This window comes from Anarhichas minor, unplaced genomic scaffold (assembly GCF_050575085.1).
Source record: "Anarhichas minor isolate MPS153535 unplaced genomic scaffold, ASM5057508v1 ptg000016l, whole genome shotgun sequence".
NCBI lineage: Eukaryota > Metazoa > Chordata > Actinopteri > Perciformes > Anarhichadidae > Anarhichas > Anarhichas minor.
The window spans coordinates 3,760,432-3,779,343 of record NW_027466462.1 but is presented as its reverse complement, the minus strand read 5'-3'; the positions used below and the strand labels follow the sequence as shown (position 1 = coordinate 3,779,343).

Here is an 18,912-nt window from a genome sequence, read left to right as displayed (position 1 = left end):
GAATTGAGAATTAAACAAAAAGCTATGACACAGATAGCATAGATGTCAGTTTGGCGGCTTGTTATGCACTTCAAGACATTTTAAAAATTCATAATAAAAAAAATCAGTCTGTGTTTATTCACAGATACGACTGTGAATAAACAGAGCAGCATTCATTTGAAGGTGTTTGCTCGTAGGCGATGTGTGGGTTGAATTGAAACAAAGTATTTGCGTTCCACTTCCGGCCCTCTGAAGGAGGACACCTGCTGTCGGTGCTGCTGAACTCGTCAACAGGAAACACACTTTACATGATCGACAGAGTTTCTCAAGAACTTTGAGTAGATTGAAGATGCTGCTTCTTCTTCTTCTTCTTCTGAGCTGTTGGATGATTGCAGGTAAAATGAATAAAAAATGTATTAACATTTGCATGTTTAAATGTTAGAACCAGTTGACCTATTTGTACCTATTTAAATGAGGCTGATAAACTGGCTGTAATACTATGTTTAATGCAGTAAGGTCCTATTTTCCATATGCAGTAGGTCTCTTTAAGTTAATGTAGGAAATGTATTTATTTTGAAGTTGTATAATTATTATGTTGCTTTTTAGGTCATTAACTTTGCCTTCTTGCTTCTGGCTCTCATGCAGTATAACAAAGACATTTTGTGTACTTCTTCTTAGCTCGTTTTATTTCTTATACTGAGATTTTAATTCTAAAAGTGGTAATCAGAGTACTGCTGGTGCGTTACAGTGCGCCCTGCTGCAACATAAGCTTTCACTGCATGACTTGCGATTGCTTGCTTATAGTCTTGATGGCTTAGGAACCTGAAAGTGCACAGCTGCTGTAGTTAGCATCTTACATTAGTAGGAAGAAGACAACGCTGAACTAACATCAGTGTTCGTCTTGCTAAAGAATAAAACCCGTCAATGCTCATGACATGTATCTTAGGATATTTATATTATTGCTTCATATAACTTTCTTCTTATATCATGTGTTGTTTCCTGTCAGGGATGACGGCAAAGGACCCACCAACGACGCATTACCGGGAGAAAAACGGTTCAATGTGTTTACAAGTTGAAGAATCACCACCACATCATCAACCTACGTGGTTTTTTTATGAGGATGCTATTGTGTTTGCAAAAAACATCACAGCCAAGTACAAAGACAAAGTGGATTATAATCCAAGTGACCAGTCCTTGTGTATCAACAAACTCACTGAGACAGACAGTGGCATCTATACATTCGTATTCGTAAATTCTGAATTAAAAAACTCAAAGGAGACCCACGAACTCATTGTTGAAGGTAAGTTTTAAATAGTCTTAAGCTGTGTTTGTGATGTACTGAATATTATTTACACCACGGTAGACCGTCTGTTTCATTTAAAAATGATTTTTTATAAAATAATAGTATTTTAAGAAATCTCCTCTCACACAACTTTTCCCAGGACTATTTTATAAGACATCCTTTTTCAATTTAATGATTCATTTTGATTTTTACACTTCCTGGTTTAGATTATTTGCTTTGATCAGTATTTGTAGCAGTCATGTTCTCAGGTGTATTGTGATGTAACTAATGTCTTCTGTTTGAGCTTTTGTTTTCGATAAAGTGTGGAAAAAAATGTATTGATAATAATGTATTGATGATTGATAAAATGTATATAAAATAAAATAACGTTATTTCTTTACATTTTACTGTAACCAGGCGTAGTAGTCTCAGTACAAGACGGTGGGCCAGGCGGCGTTTAGGCGCACATGTTCATGCAACATAGCACACGCCAACTGGCGATTATATATTCTACTACTATAATATATTAAACCTTTGAACGGCAGAAATCCACCAAGTGCAGCGCTTGTTAGGAAAGACTTCCCTTCAATGGAGCCGCCTCGTGATTCTCTATGCATGAAGAACCGTATAGTGGATGTGCACTTTATGTTGTGTATGAATTATGTTGTGAGTCTCACTAGTTGCCACCAGAGGGTGCCAGCAAACAGCCTAATGCCTTTAATGCATCTGCTTGGACCGGTGGTTGCAGAAACTGTTCCCAGACCTGTCGTGAGGATGTCAACACTGCACTCCAACCTGTCTGCTGGACTGTGCAACATCACAGTCAACTGCTCCATCAGGGACGAGTGGGCGTGGTCCTTCTGTGATGGAGAGGGTTGCAGAACATCTCAGAGATCACTCAGGAAGGTCAACATCACCATATTCACTGACAACAGATCCATTGTCTGCAGTGGCAACAACCACGTCAGCACAAGCAATGTGTCTGAAAGCACAGAGGCAACGTGTAAGTATCATGTGATGATTTATGTATTTATTGCTCACACAATGACAGACGAACACTGGAAATCCAGTAAATATATATTCAGTTCTTTCTTTCTTTCTTGGATGTTTTTGGGCCACCACCTCCATCGTTTTAATAGTTCAGCTGGTTGCGGGTGCTGTCTGCTAACATGTGTTTCCATGTCTTTCCAGGTTTGAGAAAACCTAATCCTGACCATGAGGAGACATCAGAACCACCCACTGTTATAGTAACAGTAACAGCCATTGCACTGTGTGTGTCCCTCTGTGCCTTTGCTGTCTGTGTGGTAAAGGGGCTTTCTTCAACAGAGTATAATCAGCATCAGGTAAGCTGTATTACCTAAGCATGTACAACTCAAACCTTTCTTCAAGATGTGAAACTGAGTTTTCATTTAGTGGAGATGTTTTGTCATAGTACCTGACGTTGTTGAAAACCCATTTTACGGCATTATTTTTAGGCAGAGGCACCTGCTGCTCAGATAACACAAAGCCAGCAGGAGGAGGCAAAGCCACAATCTGTGTCGAGCGGCTCTACTTCCTCTTCCAGTCAAGCCGAGGCCTGTTATGAGAACGTGGATGCCACACAGCCCTGCCAGACCAGCAGCCCAACCATCAGCCCAAGAGAGGAGTCGGGGTCCCAGCGAAGTCAGAAAGTCGATACCGTCTACAGCGTGTTACCAGCTGTGACTTCATCTCTGGGCAAGACTGATGGCGGCGTAGATACGGAACGACACGAGACGACACAAGAGACGTCGAGGTCAAAGTACGTCCCCCTGGAGCAGGAAGAGCACATTGACACTCTGTACAGTGTGTTGCAACTGCCCAAGAAAGCCACAGCACCACCAATAGGTCAAACGGACGTTTTTCAGAAGCCGAAGAGATGAACGTGACAAGTGAAAGAAGCCTGTTAGACTCTGAAAGCCTGAATGATGACATGGACGTTCCTGCAGGATGTACATGAAACTGGAGAACACGCCTTTGTGGATTATACAAGTGTTTTGTAGTGTTTTGTAATTGTTTCATTTTAATAGAGATAACTTGTTAGACCCCCGTCACTGTGCAGTTAAATTAGTAATGTCCGTAGAGAACCACAAGGGGGGTGACAAAGTACCCTGATTGAACCTACACAAGGCACTCCTCTTTAAGTCATGTAGTTATGTGTCAAGGACCCACGAGCCACATTCTCAAAAAGCCGTAGCTCTCCCTAACGAACACATTTTTGAACTTCTTCAATGTTAAACTCATCATAGTGTTTTACTTCTTTGCTAAAAATGTTCTCCTGCTTTGCTCAGTTCCTGGTAGCTTTGTGCTCCAAAGAATACAATTACCTGCTCAGGGTTCATATCCTTTGTCCTGCACTACTGCATGTATCCAATGCATGGTTGGTTATTGCACCTGCACTGTGGGTTGATATCGTTAATCAAAGAGTTTTACAATACCTTCATAAAGTATACAAAATATTAACCATTATATTGATACAAAGATCATTATGTCTAACGGTCCAATGAGCTACAGGCCGTTCTGTACCTTCTCTTTCTTAGAAATGAATGATTTGATCATTTTTATTTGCAGTACTAAAAATGAGGAAGAGCACAACAGAGTGGGGAACTTGTGTTTCCGATCTTTTACAAACGTAACTTTCTGGATTAGCCTGTTCTTTTCTTATGATGTTTCAGATTGAGAAATATTGACCGCTTACTTCCTCATGTTCACAATAATCACAATGTTCTATTATAAAAAATTCAATTTCTTCTACTTAGAATTTAAAAAAATGTATTGGTACATCACAGAACATGACCCCTCTGTGACAACGTTCAACCCACAGCAACACATCTTAAATGTGTGAAGAGGAAGAGGAAAGGTGTTCTATTCATGCTGAGAAGCACTGTGGCTTTCCTCTTCTCACACTCTAGTTTCAGACTAATCTCTAAAGCTCAATGGAACCAAACGGTTTATTTCAATGTTTAGATTCGTTAGATTTCCTTTATTTCCCCTTTTTGTCTCTTTATCAATGTCACAAGAACTGATTCTTTTGCAAACGCATACATGCATGTGGGGTGTTTGCCATTGTTGTTGGAGTTGCTGTTACTATGTGTAATAAAATACTTTGGTACCAAATCGATGTTAATATTCTGGAAACGTGACAGTAACATACAGGTGTTTCTATCGTACCACAGGAAATGCATCTACCAGTGGGGCTTGAGACTAATGGCGTCTAAAATCCACAAGGACGCAGTAAACTCACTATTGACTCGTCCGGGGAAGCATTTGTTTTTCTTCTTCTGTCATTCCAACAGAACCACGTCTGCTCTGATGAAGGTCCTTCAGACCGAAAGCTATGTTTTATTCTTGAATTATTCAACTACACATATTTTCAGATCTCATGACGTAGACAATATAAAAACTTGTAACAACAAATGTCTTTTTCACAGACTTCATGCTTTATCAGGTTGATTTAACGCTCCTCTTATTTTGAACATAACATCAAATACATTCCATGTTGCTTTTTAAGTTTATTTGCTACATTTTATTGGACAATCCAGTCTAAGAGCACCAATCAGGGCTCTGCCACAAGTCACAAGTCACATGAATTGTTTTCTCATTACTCTCATCATGCTGTTTCTGAACTAAACTGTGTGGACATTCCCCGTCCATCGTCTCCATTACGTCTCATGCAAATGAGGTGTCTGCATTATAGATGGATGTCTTCAAAAGACTATTTCCTCTTTTGTGCCTTTTTTCTAAAATGATGGTTGCACATAGAGTTGTGTTTATTTGTATTGCACAAATTCACAAAAAACATTAGCTGAGTTGTTGTTGTGACGCTACTGTTGAGTGGAGATAAAACAGGCTTCCCATAATGCCCTACTGTACATCCTCCTGCAGTTGCTGTTGTGTAACATTTGGCTGTTAGAGTTAAATGTGGCTTTGATGCTTGAACGAATATGATGCTTATTGTAAACTTAACAATGTAAAGAGATTAAAATGGGTTACGTATTATATTTAAGTCTTACTAAAATTGTTTTTAGTCCACTGGCACACTGCAGACTTATTCAATGCTAATTTACATCTATACAACTCAGCTATATTTGAATTCTCCATGATGAAACCCATAGAGTCCCAGCTACCAGTGTTAACAGTCTAGCTGGGAGAGGGCTTTGGCTCTCTTCTCGTCCACTTCCGTTGATCACACTATTTCTGTTTGGCTCTGACACGGCCACTTCCTGTGGGTAGAGTCGTGACAACTTAAAACCAGAATTTCACCAGAAGGTGAAGACATTCACACCCACAGAACTCTGTGATGTGACAGACTGAGTCAAACTGAAGAACGAACATATTTTCATTTAATAACTGTCCCATTTTGGTGAGAAAGACCATGGATTACACAGTGAGTACGACATCTGAATCTTTAAAACCTTATGCTGTAGACAGTTAGTTTATTAATTCTAGAATGAACCTTTGACTTTATGCAGCTGCCTTCACAATAACATCAATAATGACTGACCCTTTGCTGATGATCATATTTGTAGAAAGCTAGTTGAAATATCTATTATCAGACTATTTAAATTGAATGGTCTTCTGCCTTATAAGCATAAAACATATGCTGTGTTCAACCCAGTCTGGTTGTTTGAGCTTTGTGTAAAAGGGAAGGAAGCACAGACCGTAAACTTAGAAGCAGAAGTTGGAGAAAACTTCAGATCCAATATTTATCTGTTATGCGTCTTCTTTTTCTCTGCATTTCCTGATTTCTCCATTATGCTTCATACGTTTCTTTCTCTTTACACAAAGTAGAAGCATTTCTCAGAAGCAGAGTGACAGAGTGTCAGTGCTGGATGTGAGGATGGGACACACTGTGTGTGTGCTGGGGCTCTTCTGTGAGTACTTTGTGTTTAAATCATAGTTTTCATAGATACAATATTTTATTTTAAACAAATGATGTTAATAGTTTCTGTCTGTTTGATGATGAATGATGAAGTGTCTAACTTTATTTTAGTGCTGAATATCCTCCTCTACTGTGGACACGCTCAAGGTTTTTATACACTTTTCTTTCTCTTTATATATTCACCCAAGACATTCTCCGCCTGCTATCACTCTTTAACAATGAATATTTATGTGTTCTGTTTAGTTAGTTTATGATGAATACAAAAAAGAAAACACACTCTACTCTTTGCATTTTGTTTTTGTTTCTAGATGTTTTGCTGTCCATTGAGCCAAACCGGTCCACTTTATTTACTGGAGAGTCTGTTACCTTCATGTGTGACATGAGAGAAAAAGTCACTGACTGGGATTACTCATTCATTAGGAATGGTTTTACGTTTTTCCCCAACAGCTCAGATAAGAGATTTACATCACAACCTCTAACTACGGGCGACAGTGGTGAATATCAGTGTGTTGCAACTAACAAGAGATCATCAGATGTTATAAAAATAAGTAATAAAGTCTCTCTCACTGTATCAGGTAAGTGATCAAAGTTTAACCATCATGACCAAGTTCACTAAAATCACTTGTTTATTTATGATTCATGTTGATATGATCAACCTGTTTGACAAAGTGTTTATATAATATAATGTAGTGATAATGTATAAATGTTAACTAGTGTAAGATTCAGAAACCTTAAAGTTTGACCACTGATGGTGTTCAGACAGCTGTATAACCTGTAATCCTGAGCTTTGTTTAAAGGACCAATTATCACATCATCTTGATCATTACAATAAAACAAAGAAAGATGGACAGAGTGCAGCTGTTTACATGAAGACATTTATATAATAATAATAATAATAATAATAACAATAAGACAAACCATCCAATATTTTATCCCTTTTGAGAAACGAGTCAGTGATTAATTAGTGATAACATTAATGTATCAAACAGAGCAGGTGAGTGTGACGCCTCCTTCAGGGGAAATGTCCTCATTACTTAGTGAACCTGTTATTATTTATTACAGGAAGAGTGACTTTGACATCTTCTTCTGTCTCCAACTTAATGTTAAATTCTAATTATGTTAAAACATAAATCACTGATACCTTGTAACATTGTTCATTTAATTAAACTCAACTTTGACATCTTCTTCTGTCGGATCACTTATTGAAATAGACACAAACCATCAAAACACAGTTGTGTCATCCATTTTTAAAAGTGTGTTTGTACTCACTTTAATCCATGTTAGCTTCATTTAACCAACAACTTTAGTGGTTAATAAGTGTGAAACATCAACATGGGTTCTGATGATTTCCTTCAGGTTACTAAACCTTAATAATATTCACAGATTCAGAAGTGATTCATTATCTTCTGCATTGTTTCATCAATAAGTTGTTGCTCCACCAAGAATGCTGGATGAGATTATTTATTTAATTATTCATCAAACTGGACTAATTCACAGACACAATAATTACCATTGTTATGATTTTGTTCTATTAAAACAGAACAACCAAAGGCCAGACTGAGAAAAGACTCTCCTGTAGGGGACAGAGTGAGACTGACCTGCTCTGTGGGATCATCTTCATCTTCATCATCATCATCATCATCATCTGGTTGGACATACTTCTGGTACAGAAGCAAGAAAACCTCTGAACCTCTGAACACACCAGATGTTACCGTCCTCTCAACTGGACAAATCAGTGTCTCAGGAGGAAGAGGAGTCTACTGGTGCAGAGGAGGAAGAGGAGACCCAGTTTACTACACAGAGTACAGTGATCCAGTCGGTAAAGAACTAAATAGTTTAGTTGATATGAAATACTAAATGCAGAAAAAGTATTTGTGAATAAGGATTCAGACTAACACTAAACACTTTGTTTTTCTAACTGTTCTATTTGGGGCCTGATGATCAGGAACAGTCACACACAGAGCTGTTGTGACTCCGCAACCCAACTGGCCTGAGATTTACTCTGGAGAGACGATCACTCTCACATGTGATATAAAGGACGGAGGAGACGCTGAGTGGGAGTATGAATGGAGAACACCCAGCTCATACAGACCTCCAAACCCAAGTGGCTCCATGATTAGATCATCACTCAGTGGAGACTACTGGTGTAACGGCAGACTGAAAGATGAACCCTCTTTAACAGGATGGAGTGATGCTTTCAATTTAAAAGTATCCGGTAAGTCATCATTTTTATTTTACTGAATATAAACAGAATATTTAAAATGTTAGTTTGGTTAATATATTTTAAGACGGTGTACCTTCACATCGGTTTTAAACATTTGAAGACAGAAAAAAGGATGTAGGATACAAGCAAGGACTCATCATCACATGTCTTTATTCTGTGAAATCTCTTTCCAACAGACCCAAACCTGTCCTCACTGTGTCTCCATTATATACATTCTAGAACAGGGGTATTCAACTAAAATTCCAAAAGGTCCAGATTGAGAAAATCTCCTCGGGCAAAGGTCCGGAACATTACAACATTACAATAATATCTAACTTGTGCTACTTAGTGCCATATATATATATATATATATATATATATATATATATATGTATATATTCAAGAAGCCTAGTAGTAACGTCTCTAGTTAACAACTGTCAAATCAAATAAAGAAAGTACACATCAATTATATTTTAACAATTATTATTCTCAGTTTTCAAATTTAACTGGATGGATTATAAATAATACATAGAAATACATAAATAAATGTTCTTCTCATTTCAAGTAAAATAAGGGCTGGATTAAAGAATAACTGACATAACAGAAAGCTTTTGAAAAATGTGCATCTTAAAATAAAGTAATTCATTTTAGAAACATTAATTTCACTGAATTGTCCTGCAGCTTTAAATTCACTTCATTCAGGTGTGAAGTGATGTCGATAAAAAGCCACAATATTATATTTTTCTCATCTTGTAATAAGATAAATGTTTGAGCATGATCTTTATCTGTGGTTATTAAACCACTTGTTTCAGCTCTATTGTCTCTGTTAACATCATTGTTGAACAGTGAATTCATGTGTTGGGATTCTGATCATTTTGGGCTCTTAGGTTTATTTTCTGTGAATTCATTTCAGATGTGAGTGGGTACGTTTGCTCAAAAGAGTTGTGCTTTGTCTCATAGTGTCGCTTCATATTACCGCTTCTAATAATCGTCACGGTCTCTGAACATATGAGACACACTGGTTTTAAACTGTCCGTGGGAAAAACTAACCTATAAGAGTCTGTTCTCTCGTGCAATTCTCCTGCTATTAATCCTGCTTCCTCATCTCCCCCCCATGTGTCACGGTGTGTGGACGTCTCACTCGTGTCAGGAAACTTGTCAGAATACCCATATTTGATTGGCTGAGCTGCATCACGTGATGTGATTTAAAACGCATTGGGCGATGTGTTTTCTGCACCGCTGAACAAGTGCCGTTAAGGTGAAACCATGTGCGCTGGTTAAAATAGAGCACTCCATCAAAATTTAAGAATTCTCAATTATCTATCGGTATTAGGTCCTGGGTCCTGATACAACAGCGTACAGATCCAGACCGCGGTCCGCCTATTTGGGACCCTTGTTCTAGAAACGAGTCAGTGATTAATTAGTGATAACATTAATGTATCAAACAGAGCAGGTGAGTGTGGCGCCTCCTTCAGGGGAAATGTCCTCATTACTTAGTGAACCTGTTATTATTTATTACAGGAAGAGTGACTTTGACATCTTCTTCTGTCTCCAACTTAATGTTAAATTCTAATTATGTTAAAACATAAATCACTGATACCTTGTAACATTGTTCATTTAATTAAACTGGTTCACTGAAACAATGAACTAACTGTTACACAGACAAAGATGTGATGCTAGAAACTCCTGCATCCTCCTTGTTTGAAGGAGAATCAGTGACTCTTCACTGTAGACATCGAGGTCAGAGAAAGGAGAAGAATGCTGACTTCTACAAAGACGCATCACTTATTGAAATGGACACAAACCATCAAAACACAGTTTAAATGAACATTTCTCTAACGTCAGATGGGAGCTCTTACATGTGTAACTTTGAAGACGAAGAATCTGAACCAATAAAACTGAAAATAGAACGTATGTAGTTTACATGTTAAGGAGCTGCAGACATGAAGCATTGTGAGAGTGAAGCGGAGTGAAGATTTATCTGAATTATCTTTGAGACACTTAAAGAACAGAAGGCTGTGTTTAAAGTCTCATCCATTTTTAAAAGTGTGTTTGTACTCACTTTAATCCATGTTAGCTTCATTTAACCAACAACTTTAGTGGTTAATAAGTGTGAAACATCAACATGGGTTCTGATGATTTCCTTCAGTTTACTAAACCTTAATAATATTCACAGATTCAGAAGTGATTCATTATTTTCTGCATTGTTTCATCAATAAGTTGTTGCTCCACCAAGAATGCTGGATGAGATTATTTATCTTAATTATTCATCAAACTGGACTAATTCACAGACACAATAATTACCATTGTTATGTTTTTGTTCTATTAAAACAGAACGACCAAAGGCCCAACTGAGCAAAGACTCTCCTGTAGGGGACAGAGTGACCCTGACCTGCTCTGTGGGATCATCATCATCATCATCATCATCATCTGGTTGGACATACTTCTGGTACAAAGACAAGAAAACCTCTGAACCTCTGAACACACCAGATGTTACCGTCCTCCCAACTGGACGAATCAGTGTCTCAGGAAGAGGAGGAGGAGTCTACTGGTGCAGAGGAGGAAGAGGAAACCCAGTTTACCACACAGAGTACAGTGATCCAGTCGGTAAAGAACTAAATAGTTTAGTTGATATGAAATACTAAATGCAGAAAAAGTATTTGTGAATAAGGATTCAGACTAACACTAAACACTTTGTTTTTCTAACTGTTCTATTTGGGGCCTGATGATCATGAACAGTCACACACAGAGCTGTTGTGACTCCGCAACCCAACTGGCCTGAGATTTACTCTGGAGAGACGATCACTCTCACATGTGATATAAAGGACGGAGGAGACGCTGAGTGGGAGTATAAATGGAGAACACCCAGCTCATACACACCTCTAAACCCAAGTGGCTCCATGATTAGACCATCACTCAGTGGAGACTACTGGTGTTACGGCAGACTGAAAGATGAAACATCTTACACAGATCAGAGTTATACTTTCAGATTATATGTATACCGTAAGTCATAATTTTTATTTTACTAAATGTTGACAGAATATTTTAAATGTTAGTTTGGTTAATATATTTTAAGACGGTGTACCTTGCAGGACACAAGCAGTGCATGTAATCCACCAAGGACTCATCATCACACGTCTTTATTCTGTGAAATCTCTCCAACAGATAAACCTCATTCTGTCCTCACTGTGTCTCCGTTATATACATTCTAGAAACGAGTCAGTGATTAATTAGTGATGACATTAATGTATCAAACAGAGCAGGTGAGTGTGGCGCCTCCTTCAGGGGAAATGTCCTCATTACTTAGTGAACCTGTTATTATTTATTACAGGAAGAGTGACTTTGACATCTTCTTCTGTCTCCAACTTAATGTTAAATTCTAATTATGTTAAAACATAAATCACTGATACCTTGTAACATTGTTCATTTAATTAAACTGGTTCACTGAAACAATGAACTAACTGTTACACAGACAAAGATGTGATGCTAGAAACTCCTGCATCCTCCTTGTTTGAAGGAGAATCAGTGACTCTTCACTGTAGACATCGAGGTCAGAGAAAGGAGAAGAATGCTGACTTCTACAAAGACGCATCACTTATTGAAATGGACACAAACCATCAAAACACAGTTTAAATCAACATTTCTCTAACATCAGATGGGAGCTCTTACATGTGTAACTTTGAAGACGAAGAATCTGAACCAATAAAACTGAAAATTGAACGTATGTAGTTTACATGTTAAGGAGCTGCAGACATGAAGCATTGTGAGAGTGAAGCGGAGTGAAGATTTATCTGAATTATCTTTGAGACACTTAAAGAAAAGAAGGCTGTGTTTAAAGTCTCATCCATTTTTAAAAGTGTGTTTGTACTCACTTTAATCCATGTTAGCTTCATTTAACCAACAACTTTAGTGGTTAATAAGTGTGAAACATCAACATGGGTTCTGATGATTTCCTTCAGTTTACTAAACCTTAATAATATTCACAGATTCAGAAGTGATTCATTATCTTCTGCATTGTTTCATCAATAAGTTGTTGCTCCACCAAGAATGCTGGATGAGATTATTTATTTAATTATTCATCAAACTGGACTAATTCACAGACACAATAATTACCATTGTTATGTTTTTGTTCTATTAAAACAGAACAACCAAAGGCCAGACTGAGAAAAGACTCTCCTGTAGGGGACAGAGTGACCCTGACCTGCTCTGTGGGATCATCTTCATCTTCATCATCATCATCATCATCATCTGGTTGGACATACTTCTGGTACAGAAGCAAGAAAACCTCTGAACCTCTGAACACACCAGATGTTACCGTCCTCTCAACTGAACGAATCAGTGTCTCAGGAGGAGGAGGAGGAGTCTACTGGTGCAGAGGAGGAAGAGGAGACCCAGTTTACTACACAGAGTACAGTGATCCAGTCGGTAAAGAACTAAATAGTTTAGTTGATATGAAATACTTAATACAGAAAAAGTATTTGTGAATAAGGATTCAGACTAACACTAAACACTTTGTTTTTCTAACTGTTCTATTTGGGGCCTGATGATCAGGAACAGTCACAATCAGAGCTGTTGTGACTCAGCAACACAACTGGCCTGAGATTTACTCTGGAGAGACGATCACTCTCACATGTGAAGTAAAGAATGGAGGAGACGCTGAGTGGGAGTATGAATGGAGAACACCCAGATCATACAGACCTCTAAACCCAAGTGGCTCCATGATTAGACCATCACTCAGTGGAGGCTACAGGTGTTACGGCAGACTGAAAGATGAAACCTTTTCAACAGCATGGAGTGATACTTTCACATTATATGTATACCGTAAGTTAAAATTTATATTTTACTGAATGTAAACAGAATATTATAAATGTTAGTTTGGTTAATATATTTTAAGACGGTGTACCTTGCAGGACACAAGCAGTGCATGTAATCCACCAAGGACTCATCATCACACGTCTTTATTCTGTGAAATCTCTCCAACAGATAAACCTCATTCTGTCCTCACTGTGTCTCCATTATGGCTGAGTCCTGGAGACTCAGTAACTCTGACCTGCAGTGTTAAACATCCATCTGCAGGATGGAGGTTCTTCTGGTTTAAGGCTGTTCCCAAACTGTCAGACCACTACTCCTACATCTCTGAGCTTCTACCTGGTAGCACCGATGGTACTGAACAGGATTCCTACATTGTTCATGAACAGACGCACACAGCAGGATATGTGTGCAGAGCTGGAAGAGGAGATCCAGTGTTTTACACTCAGTATAGTGAAACTAAGTTCGTCTGGTCTGGAGGTAGGTTTGTTCAGACTTTTCTATTCTTGAACAGTGAAAGAAATGAACTTATTGTGGTGACATTTTCCTTCAAACAGCATCAAATCTTGAGATTTCCAAACTTCTCTAAAGAATAGTGTTGTTGGATGATTCTTCTGCTGGATTCTACTGAATGAGTGAATCTCTTGACCCTCCTTTTCATCTTCACACACAATTTATTGCTCGCATTCTTTACAAACTCATGACTTTGGGAATACGTAATCCAATCTCTTAAGGTTACTATATTACATTTTTTATTACATATTTTTAATGTTTTAATTAAAAATGTTTTTATTTAGTTTAATCGTCTTTAAAGTTTAGTCGGAATATGTCTTACAATTGTATTTTATCTCATGAATATTTTTTCTTATTTCTATTCGTTAAAATTGTACCTAAAGACGTGTTTATATTTAATATATGTTACTAATGCCCAGATCTGGAAACTAAACGAATACTTACTTAAATATGTACTGTAGTATAAGGTCGAGATACTTTCTCCTTTGATTTCCTTCCTTCCTTAAATCCTTTCCTTCATTCATTTTCCCCTTTCCTAATTTGGCTTTCATGTCTTTTCCTAATTCCTTTTATCTGTTTTATTGTTTTCTTCTTTTTTATCTAAACCTTTAAATACAGGACATTTAGATGTAATCAGGTATTTGTTACCTTCTGTTACTTTTACATCAATCAATTCTCTCCAAAATGCAATTTTACACTGACTTTTTATGCTTCGTTCTTCGTGTTTTCTTTTTTTGGGGTGCAAGTAGAATATTTGCACCCAAAGGGCAGTAAAGGAATCATCCCACATTGTCCTTCACTTAATTCATTAATTTGTGCACTGTGTTACACTGTTGAACAATTCAGAACCGTTTAAAGGAACAGTGTGTAGCACTTTGGTGGATCTAATAGCAGAAATATAATATAATATTCACAATGTTTTGTAAATAATCACCTGAAACTAGGAATCGATGTGCTTTTCTTAGTTTAGAATGAGCCCTTCATATCATATCTACAGAGCGAGTAGGTTCTCTTCACAGAGTCCGCCATGTTGCACCGCCATGTTTCTACAGTATGAACGGACAGGACACGGCTTAAAGAGAGAGCCTTTCATATTCTCACATCACCTGAAGGCTACAGTAGTGAGCCGCAGAGTGCAACACCGTAGTACTGTGGTCCTAGTCTGGGTAAAACAGGAGTGAGCGGTGTGGTATTCAGTTGGTTGAAATCTATAACCACACCGCTAAATGCCACCAAATCCTTCACACTGCTCATTTAAGCCCCAACAATGACAATGATTAGATCCACAATAAACTAATATAATTATTTCCATTGTGGTTTTTTTAATCTTTATTTGTTGTGCTTTGTTTGTCCTTCATTATGTGTTTTTCAGATGTTCATCCAGCAGCGTCTCTCTCAGTGAGTCCTGACAGAGTTCAGCACTTCAACAAAGACTCACTGTCACTGAGCTGTGAGGGAAACTCTACTGAGTGGAGAGTGAGCAGGTTTATTAAATCTGACTCCCTGTCACACTGTTCTGTCTGGGGAACAATGACTGGATCTACATGCAACATGGACCGTTACTGGAAGAGTGGAGTGTTCTGGTGTGAGTCTGAAACACAGTTCAGCAATGCAGCCAACATCACTAACCAGTGTGAGTTTTAATTTATTTCAAAGATTTTTGTTTCTGAAGTATTTCTACATTCTATTATAAAGTGTTTATTGTGAAGGTGACTGGTATTAACCAAACTTCTTGTCATCATGAGTTTAACTCAATATTTAACAAACGATTCAACAAGCTTAGTTTGTTCCAGTGTCATTTCTCAGTATTATCCAATAAAATGTCTTTGGGATTCACTCTCATCTTCATGACAACAGACATCCTCCATTTATATTAAACCAGGAGTAGCTGTAGAGCTATCTGGCTCCAGCTTGGGCAGTATTAGTTCAGCTGCTGTATGAATCTGTATATTAAATTAAAAACTACAGAATGTCTTCTCATCATTGTACGTCAGCTTGTTCAACCAGCTGATGTTTTTGAGCCAAACTTCCTGTTTGATCTTGTTACAGACGGTGATGTCATCCTGGTGAGCCCTGTCCGTCCTGTGACTGAGGGACATTCTGTCACTCTTGGCTGCAAGTTGAAGACAGAAAATGTTCTTCATGATGTGGATTTCTATAGAAATGAGAAACTCATCCAACACCAAACCAGAGGGGAGCTGATTATCTCTGCAGTTACAAAGTCAGATGAAGGCTTTTATAAATGTAGAGGAAGAGATTCAACACAAGGTTTGAATCTGACGTCAGCAGAGAGTTGGTTGTCAGTGAAATGTGAGTATTATTAAAAACTGTATATTTTTGTAATCTGTGTTACAGTCTGAGGTAGAAAAGTTATAACTGAACTAGAAGTTGGTTTTATACATTTTCGTATTCATAAAAATACAAATGTGACGTTACCAGCAGTGAAAGGTAGACAGTATGTGATCGAGGGTTTATGTAAGTGTATTTGAGTGTATGTGTTCTAATACTTGTGTATCTCTTCATGATTCATGTGTATTTGTATTTGTGTGTAGATTCTGGAGATACAGCAGCAAGCTCTGCATCTCCCGTGCTGTTGGTTGTTGGTCTGCTTTGTGGAGTTTTACTGATTATTCTCCTGCTGCTGTTTCTGTATCGCTGCAGAAAGTCAACAGGTGAGATCTTTTCCTTCTCATATTAGATTGATTACACTTAAACAAGTCAAAGTCACAGATGTAAACACATGTACTGTAGTGACAATAGAACAATGTGTAGTATAAAGACATGTAACAGCAAATGCCTTTTTCTTACAGATTCAAGCGTCATGAGGTTGGTACAACACTCTCTTCTCTCATTCTGAACATAACAGCACTACTTCACATGTTCCTCATTAGATCCTCTGTATTTACTTCATGTTTTGGTTCCACCAGGTCTCAGAGACCAGCTACAGACCACGTGACTCAAGACGGACATTACGTTTCTCCTCTCCACGGTCAGCTTTAATCCTGATTCATTTCATCATTCATCATTAACTCTAAACCTAACATTTCTATTTCTGTTAACTGTTTAAGAAGATTACAGAATTCATATAATGTGTTTAAAATGATTGACATGACGTGTCTTGATTCTCACTGCTCTGTAGGTGATGCTGTTCTCTATGAAACAATCAAAGGCTCTGAAGAACCTGAACATGGTACAGTATATACTGTGTTCATCACAGAGCTGTTAGAAATATATGATGATTTCAGGAAATGCACAATCTCCTTAATATATAAAAAATCTTTCTTTCAGATGAATCCGGGCCCACATATTCTGTGGTTGAGCTTAGAAACATTCCTAAAAAGAGTGAGTGATTTACTTTATGTAGTGAGAACTACATGCAATAGTTTTTGTAGTTCTTAACAAAGGGCCGGATTGACTTGTCCTGCACTCATCTTATCTCTGTGACAGGGAAGAATAAGGAACCGGACGAGAGCACTGTTTACTCTGATGTGAAGACGGCATCAGCTGCAGGTACGGTCAAGTACAACAGACCTTCCTAATGTCTTCATTGGGTGCTGTGCTTCCTGCCACAGTGTAATATCGTCACACTATCACCCAGTGTCGCCATGTCAACAATAGTCAAATCCTACACATAAGTACATAACAGCTTTTAGACTTCTTGTAAATTGTATTCATTGGGTGTGCATCATTTTAATTTATCTTTATTCATCCATCCATCGATATATAACTGAAAATGTTTCTTTTGTTTCAGACGGCAATTTGTTGTATGCCCAAGTTCACCCTCGCACCAAAGATAAGAAAGCTAAAGGTGAGTAAAGTCAACATCCACCTGCAGCTGTTACTCTCCAACAGGCTTGTGTTTGACACAGTGTGATGTGAGTTCTGTGTGCATCCAAAACAAACGTCTTTTAAGATGTAGAAAACGGTATTCCTCCTTCAACTATTATTGTAACTTATTCTGCCTAATGTTGTAATCTAGTTTGTCTTGTGTGTTTCTTTTGTAGACTATATTTACTTTTTGCATATCTGAGAAAAACATGCATCAGTACATTATTATTTTTAACTGGGTCATTACTGGCAAACATATATATAAAAAAAAATCATCTTTCCATTCACAGGAAAATCCAGATGTGCAGCAGCAGAGGAAGCAGTTTATTCTGAAGTCAAACCAGGAGCTCGTGGTAATAATGCAGCGATAATAAAGAGATTTATTTTACATAATCAATAGTCCAACAGAGTCAAATGTCATAAAGCACCTTCAAGCAGATCATAAATAACTGTTACTCTTTTTTTTCTCTCTTTAATTCTCTTCCAGATCAATAAAAACATCTGTATGGACAAAACCGGTCAACATGAAGACCAACATCTTTTTAATTAATATCTGCAGCTTTTTTTTATGTAATCATTTTGAGCATCTTTGCTGTCTGAATAGCAGACAGTGTTTTTTTTACAGTTAATCTATTAGCATAGAAATAAATGCATCATATGGCTTTAATCTACTGTATTTTTTAAAGTTTGGTTGACCTTTTAAATGCTTCAATAAACTTTTGTTCCAGCAACATGCTGTCTCTCTCATAATCTCCCCTCTTTTATTTTGCTGATCCAGTAAAGTCATACTTATGTCGACAGAAAGAATGAAGAGGTGGAAGAGCCGAGATGTGACAAAACACTTTAAACGTCTCGACACACCCTCGTGTCTGATCATGATGTCACAGATTGGGAAATAGTTGCATCTGTTAAAATGGTTGTTCTCTGTTGGTGCTTTGCAGACGTGTTTCTCTTGGAGTTGGATTTAACAGATACCCTGCGTGTAACACGTCAGCTCTGGTTTATACTCACGCGATCAAAGCAGTAACATCTTTAAATGTGTGAACAGGAACTCGTTCATCTAAAGGGCCTAAACACATAGATGGTGTTTTACTTAAATGGAAGTGAAGCTACTGTAGGACCAGGAAGAAGAATCAAATATTGTTCTTCTAAAAAATACAGATAAAAAAGGTTGAATAAAATGAACATTAGTTACGGCTATTATAATCTAATATCAGAGGTTTTTAACTTTGAGTTTTAGAGGAATGTTCAGTTGCTCTTAAAGTTGGAACAGAGCAGCACTTTTTATCAATCAAATATTGTAAATATAATAACAAACATCAGACTGGGGAGTGGTTGACATGACATCACCTGTACCAGTGTTATCATTTGCTTCAGAATAGATTTGATCAAGTGTGA

At 37.6% G+C, this 18,912-nt stretch overlaps 2 protein-coding genes across 2 annotated transcripts; both read left to right on the top strand.

Annotated features, from left to right (window-relative positions):
• Positions 1-245: 245 nt before the first annotated feature.
• LOC142950875 (uncharacterized) lies at positions 246-5,280 on the top strand. Its single transcript, XM_076092536.1, has 5 exons — positions 246-374; positions 986-1,279; positions 2,010-2,264; positions 2,453-2,604; positions 2,737-5,280. The coding sequence occupies exons 1-5, from the start codon at positions 329-331 to the stop codon at positions 3,160-3,162; spliced, it is 1,173 nt and encodes a 390-aa protein (XP_075948651.1). The 5' UTR covers positions 246-328; the 3' UTR covers positions 3,163-5,280.
• Positions 5,281-5,498: 218 nt separating this feature from the next.
• Positions 5,499-18,245, top strand: LOC142950641 (uncharacterized). The gene is made up of 18 exons (XM_076092202.1): positions 5,499-5,666; positions 6,071-6,153; positions 6,273-6,308; positions 6,470-6,736; positions 8,562-8,580; positions 13,259-13,653; positions 15,059-15,319; positions 15,382-15,402; positions 15,655-15,996; positions 16,239-16,358; positions 16,497-16,512; positions 16,614-16,675; positions 16,826-16,876; positions 16,975-17,028; positions 17,134-17,196; positions 17,438-17,494; positions 17,805-17,867; positions 18,002-18,245. The coding sequence occupies exons 2-18, from the start codon at positions 6,120-6,122 to the stop codon at positions 18,007-18,009; spliced, it is 1,869 nt and encodes a 622-aa protein (XP_075948317.1). The 5' UTR covers positions 5,499-5,666; positions 6,071-6,119; the 3' UTR covers positions 18,010-18,245.
• The last annotated feature ends 667 nt before the right edge of the window (positions 18,246-18,912 follow it).

What these genes read in the sequence shown, in the direction of transcription:
- LOC142950875 (XM_076092536.1), top strand. Translation starts at nt 329, where the DNA reads ATGCTGCTTCTTCTTCTTCTTCTTCTGAGCTGTTGGATGATTGCAG. An exon ending in GAGCTGTTGGATGATTGCAG is followed by an intron (nt 375 to 985) that starts GTAAAATGAATA and finishes GTTTCCTGTCAG; the next exon opens with GGATGACGGCAAAGGACCCA. An exon ending in TGAAAGCACAGAGGCAACGT is followed by an intron (nt 2,265 to 2,452) that starts GTAAGTATCATG and finishes ATGTCTTTCCAG; the next exon opens with GTTTGAGAAAACCTAATCCT.
- LOC142950641 (XM_076092202.1), top strand. Translation starts at nt 6,120, where the DNA reads ATGGGACACACTGTGTGTGTGCTGGGGCTCTTCT. An exon ending in GAGTTGGTTGTCAGTGAAAT is followed by an intron (nt 15,997 to 16,238) that starts GTGAGTATTATT and finishes ATTTGTGTGTAG; the next exon opens with ATTCTGGAGATACAGCAGCA. An exon ending in TAGAAACATTCCTAAAAAGA is followed by an intron (nt 17,029 to 17,133) that starts GTGAGTGATTTA and finishes TCTCTGTGACAG; the next exon opens with GGAAGAATAAGGAACCGGAC.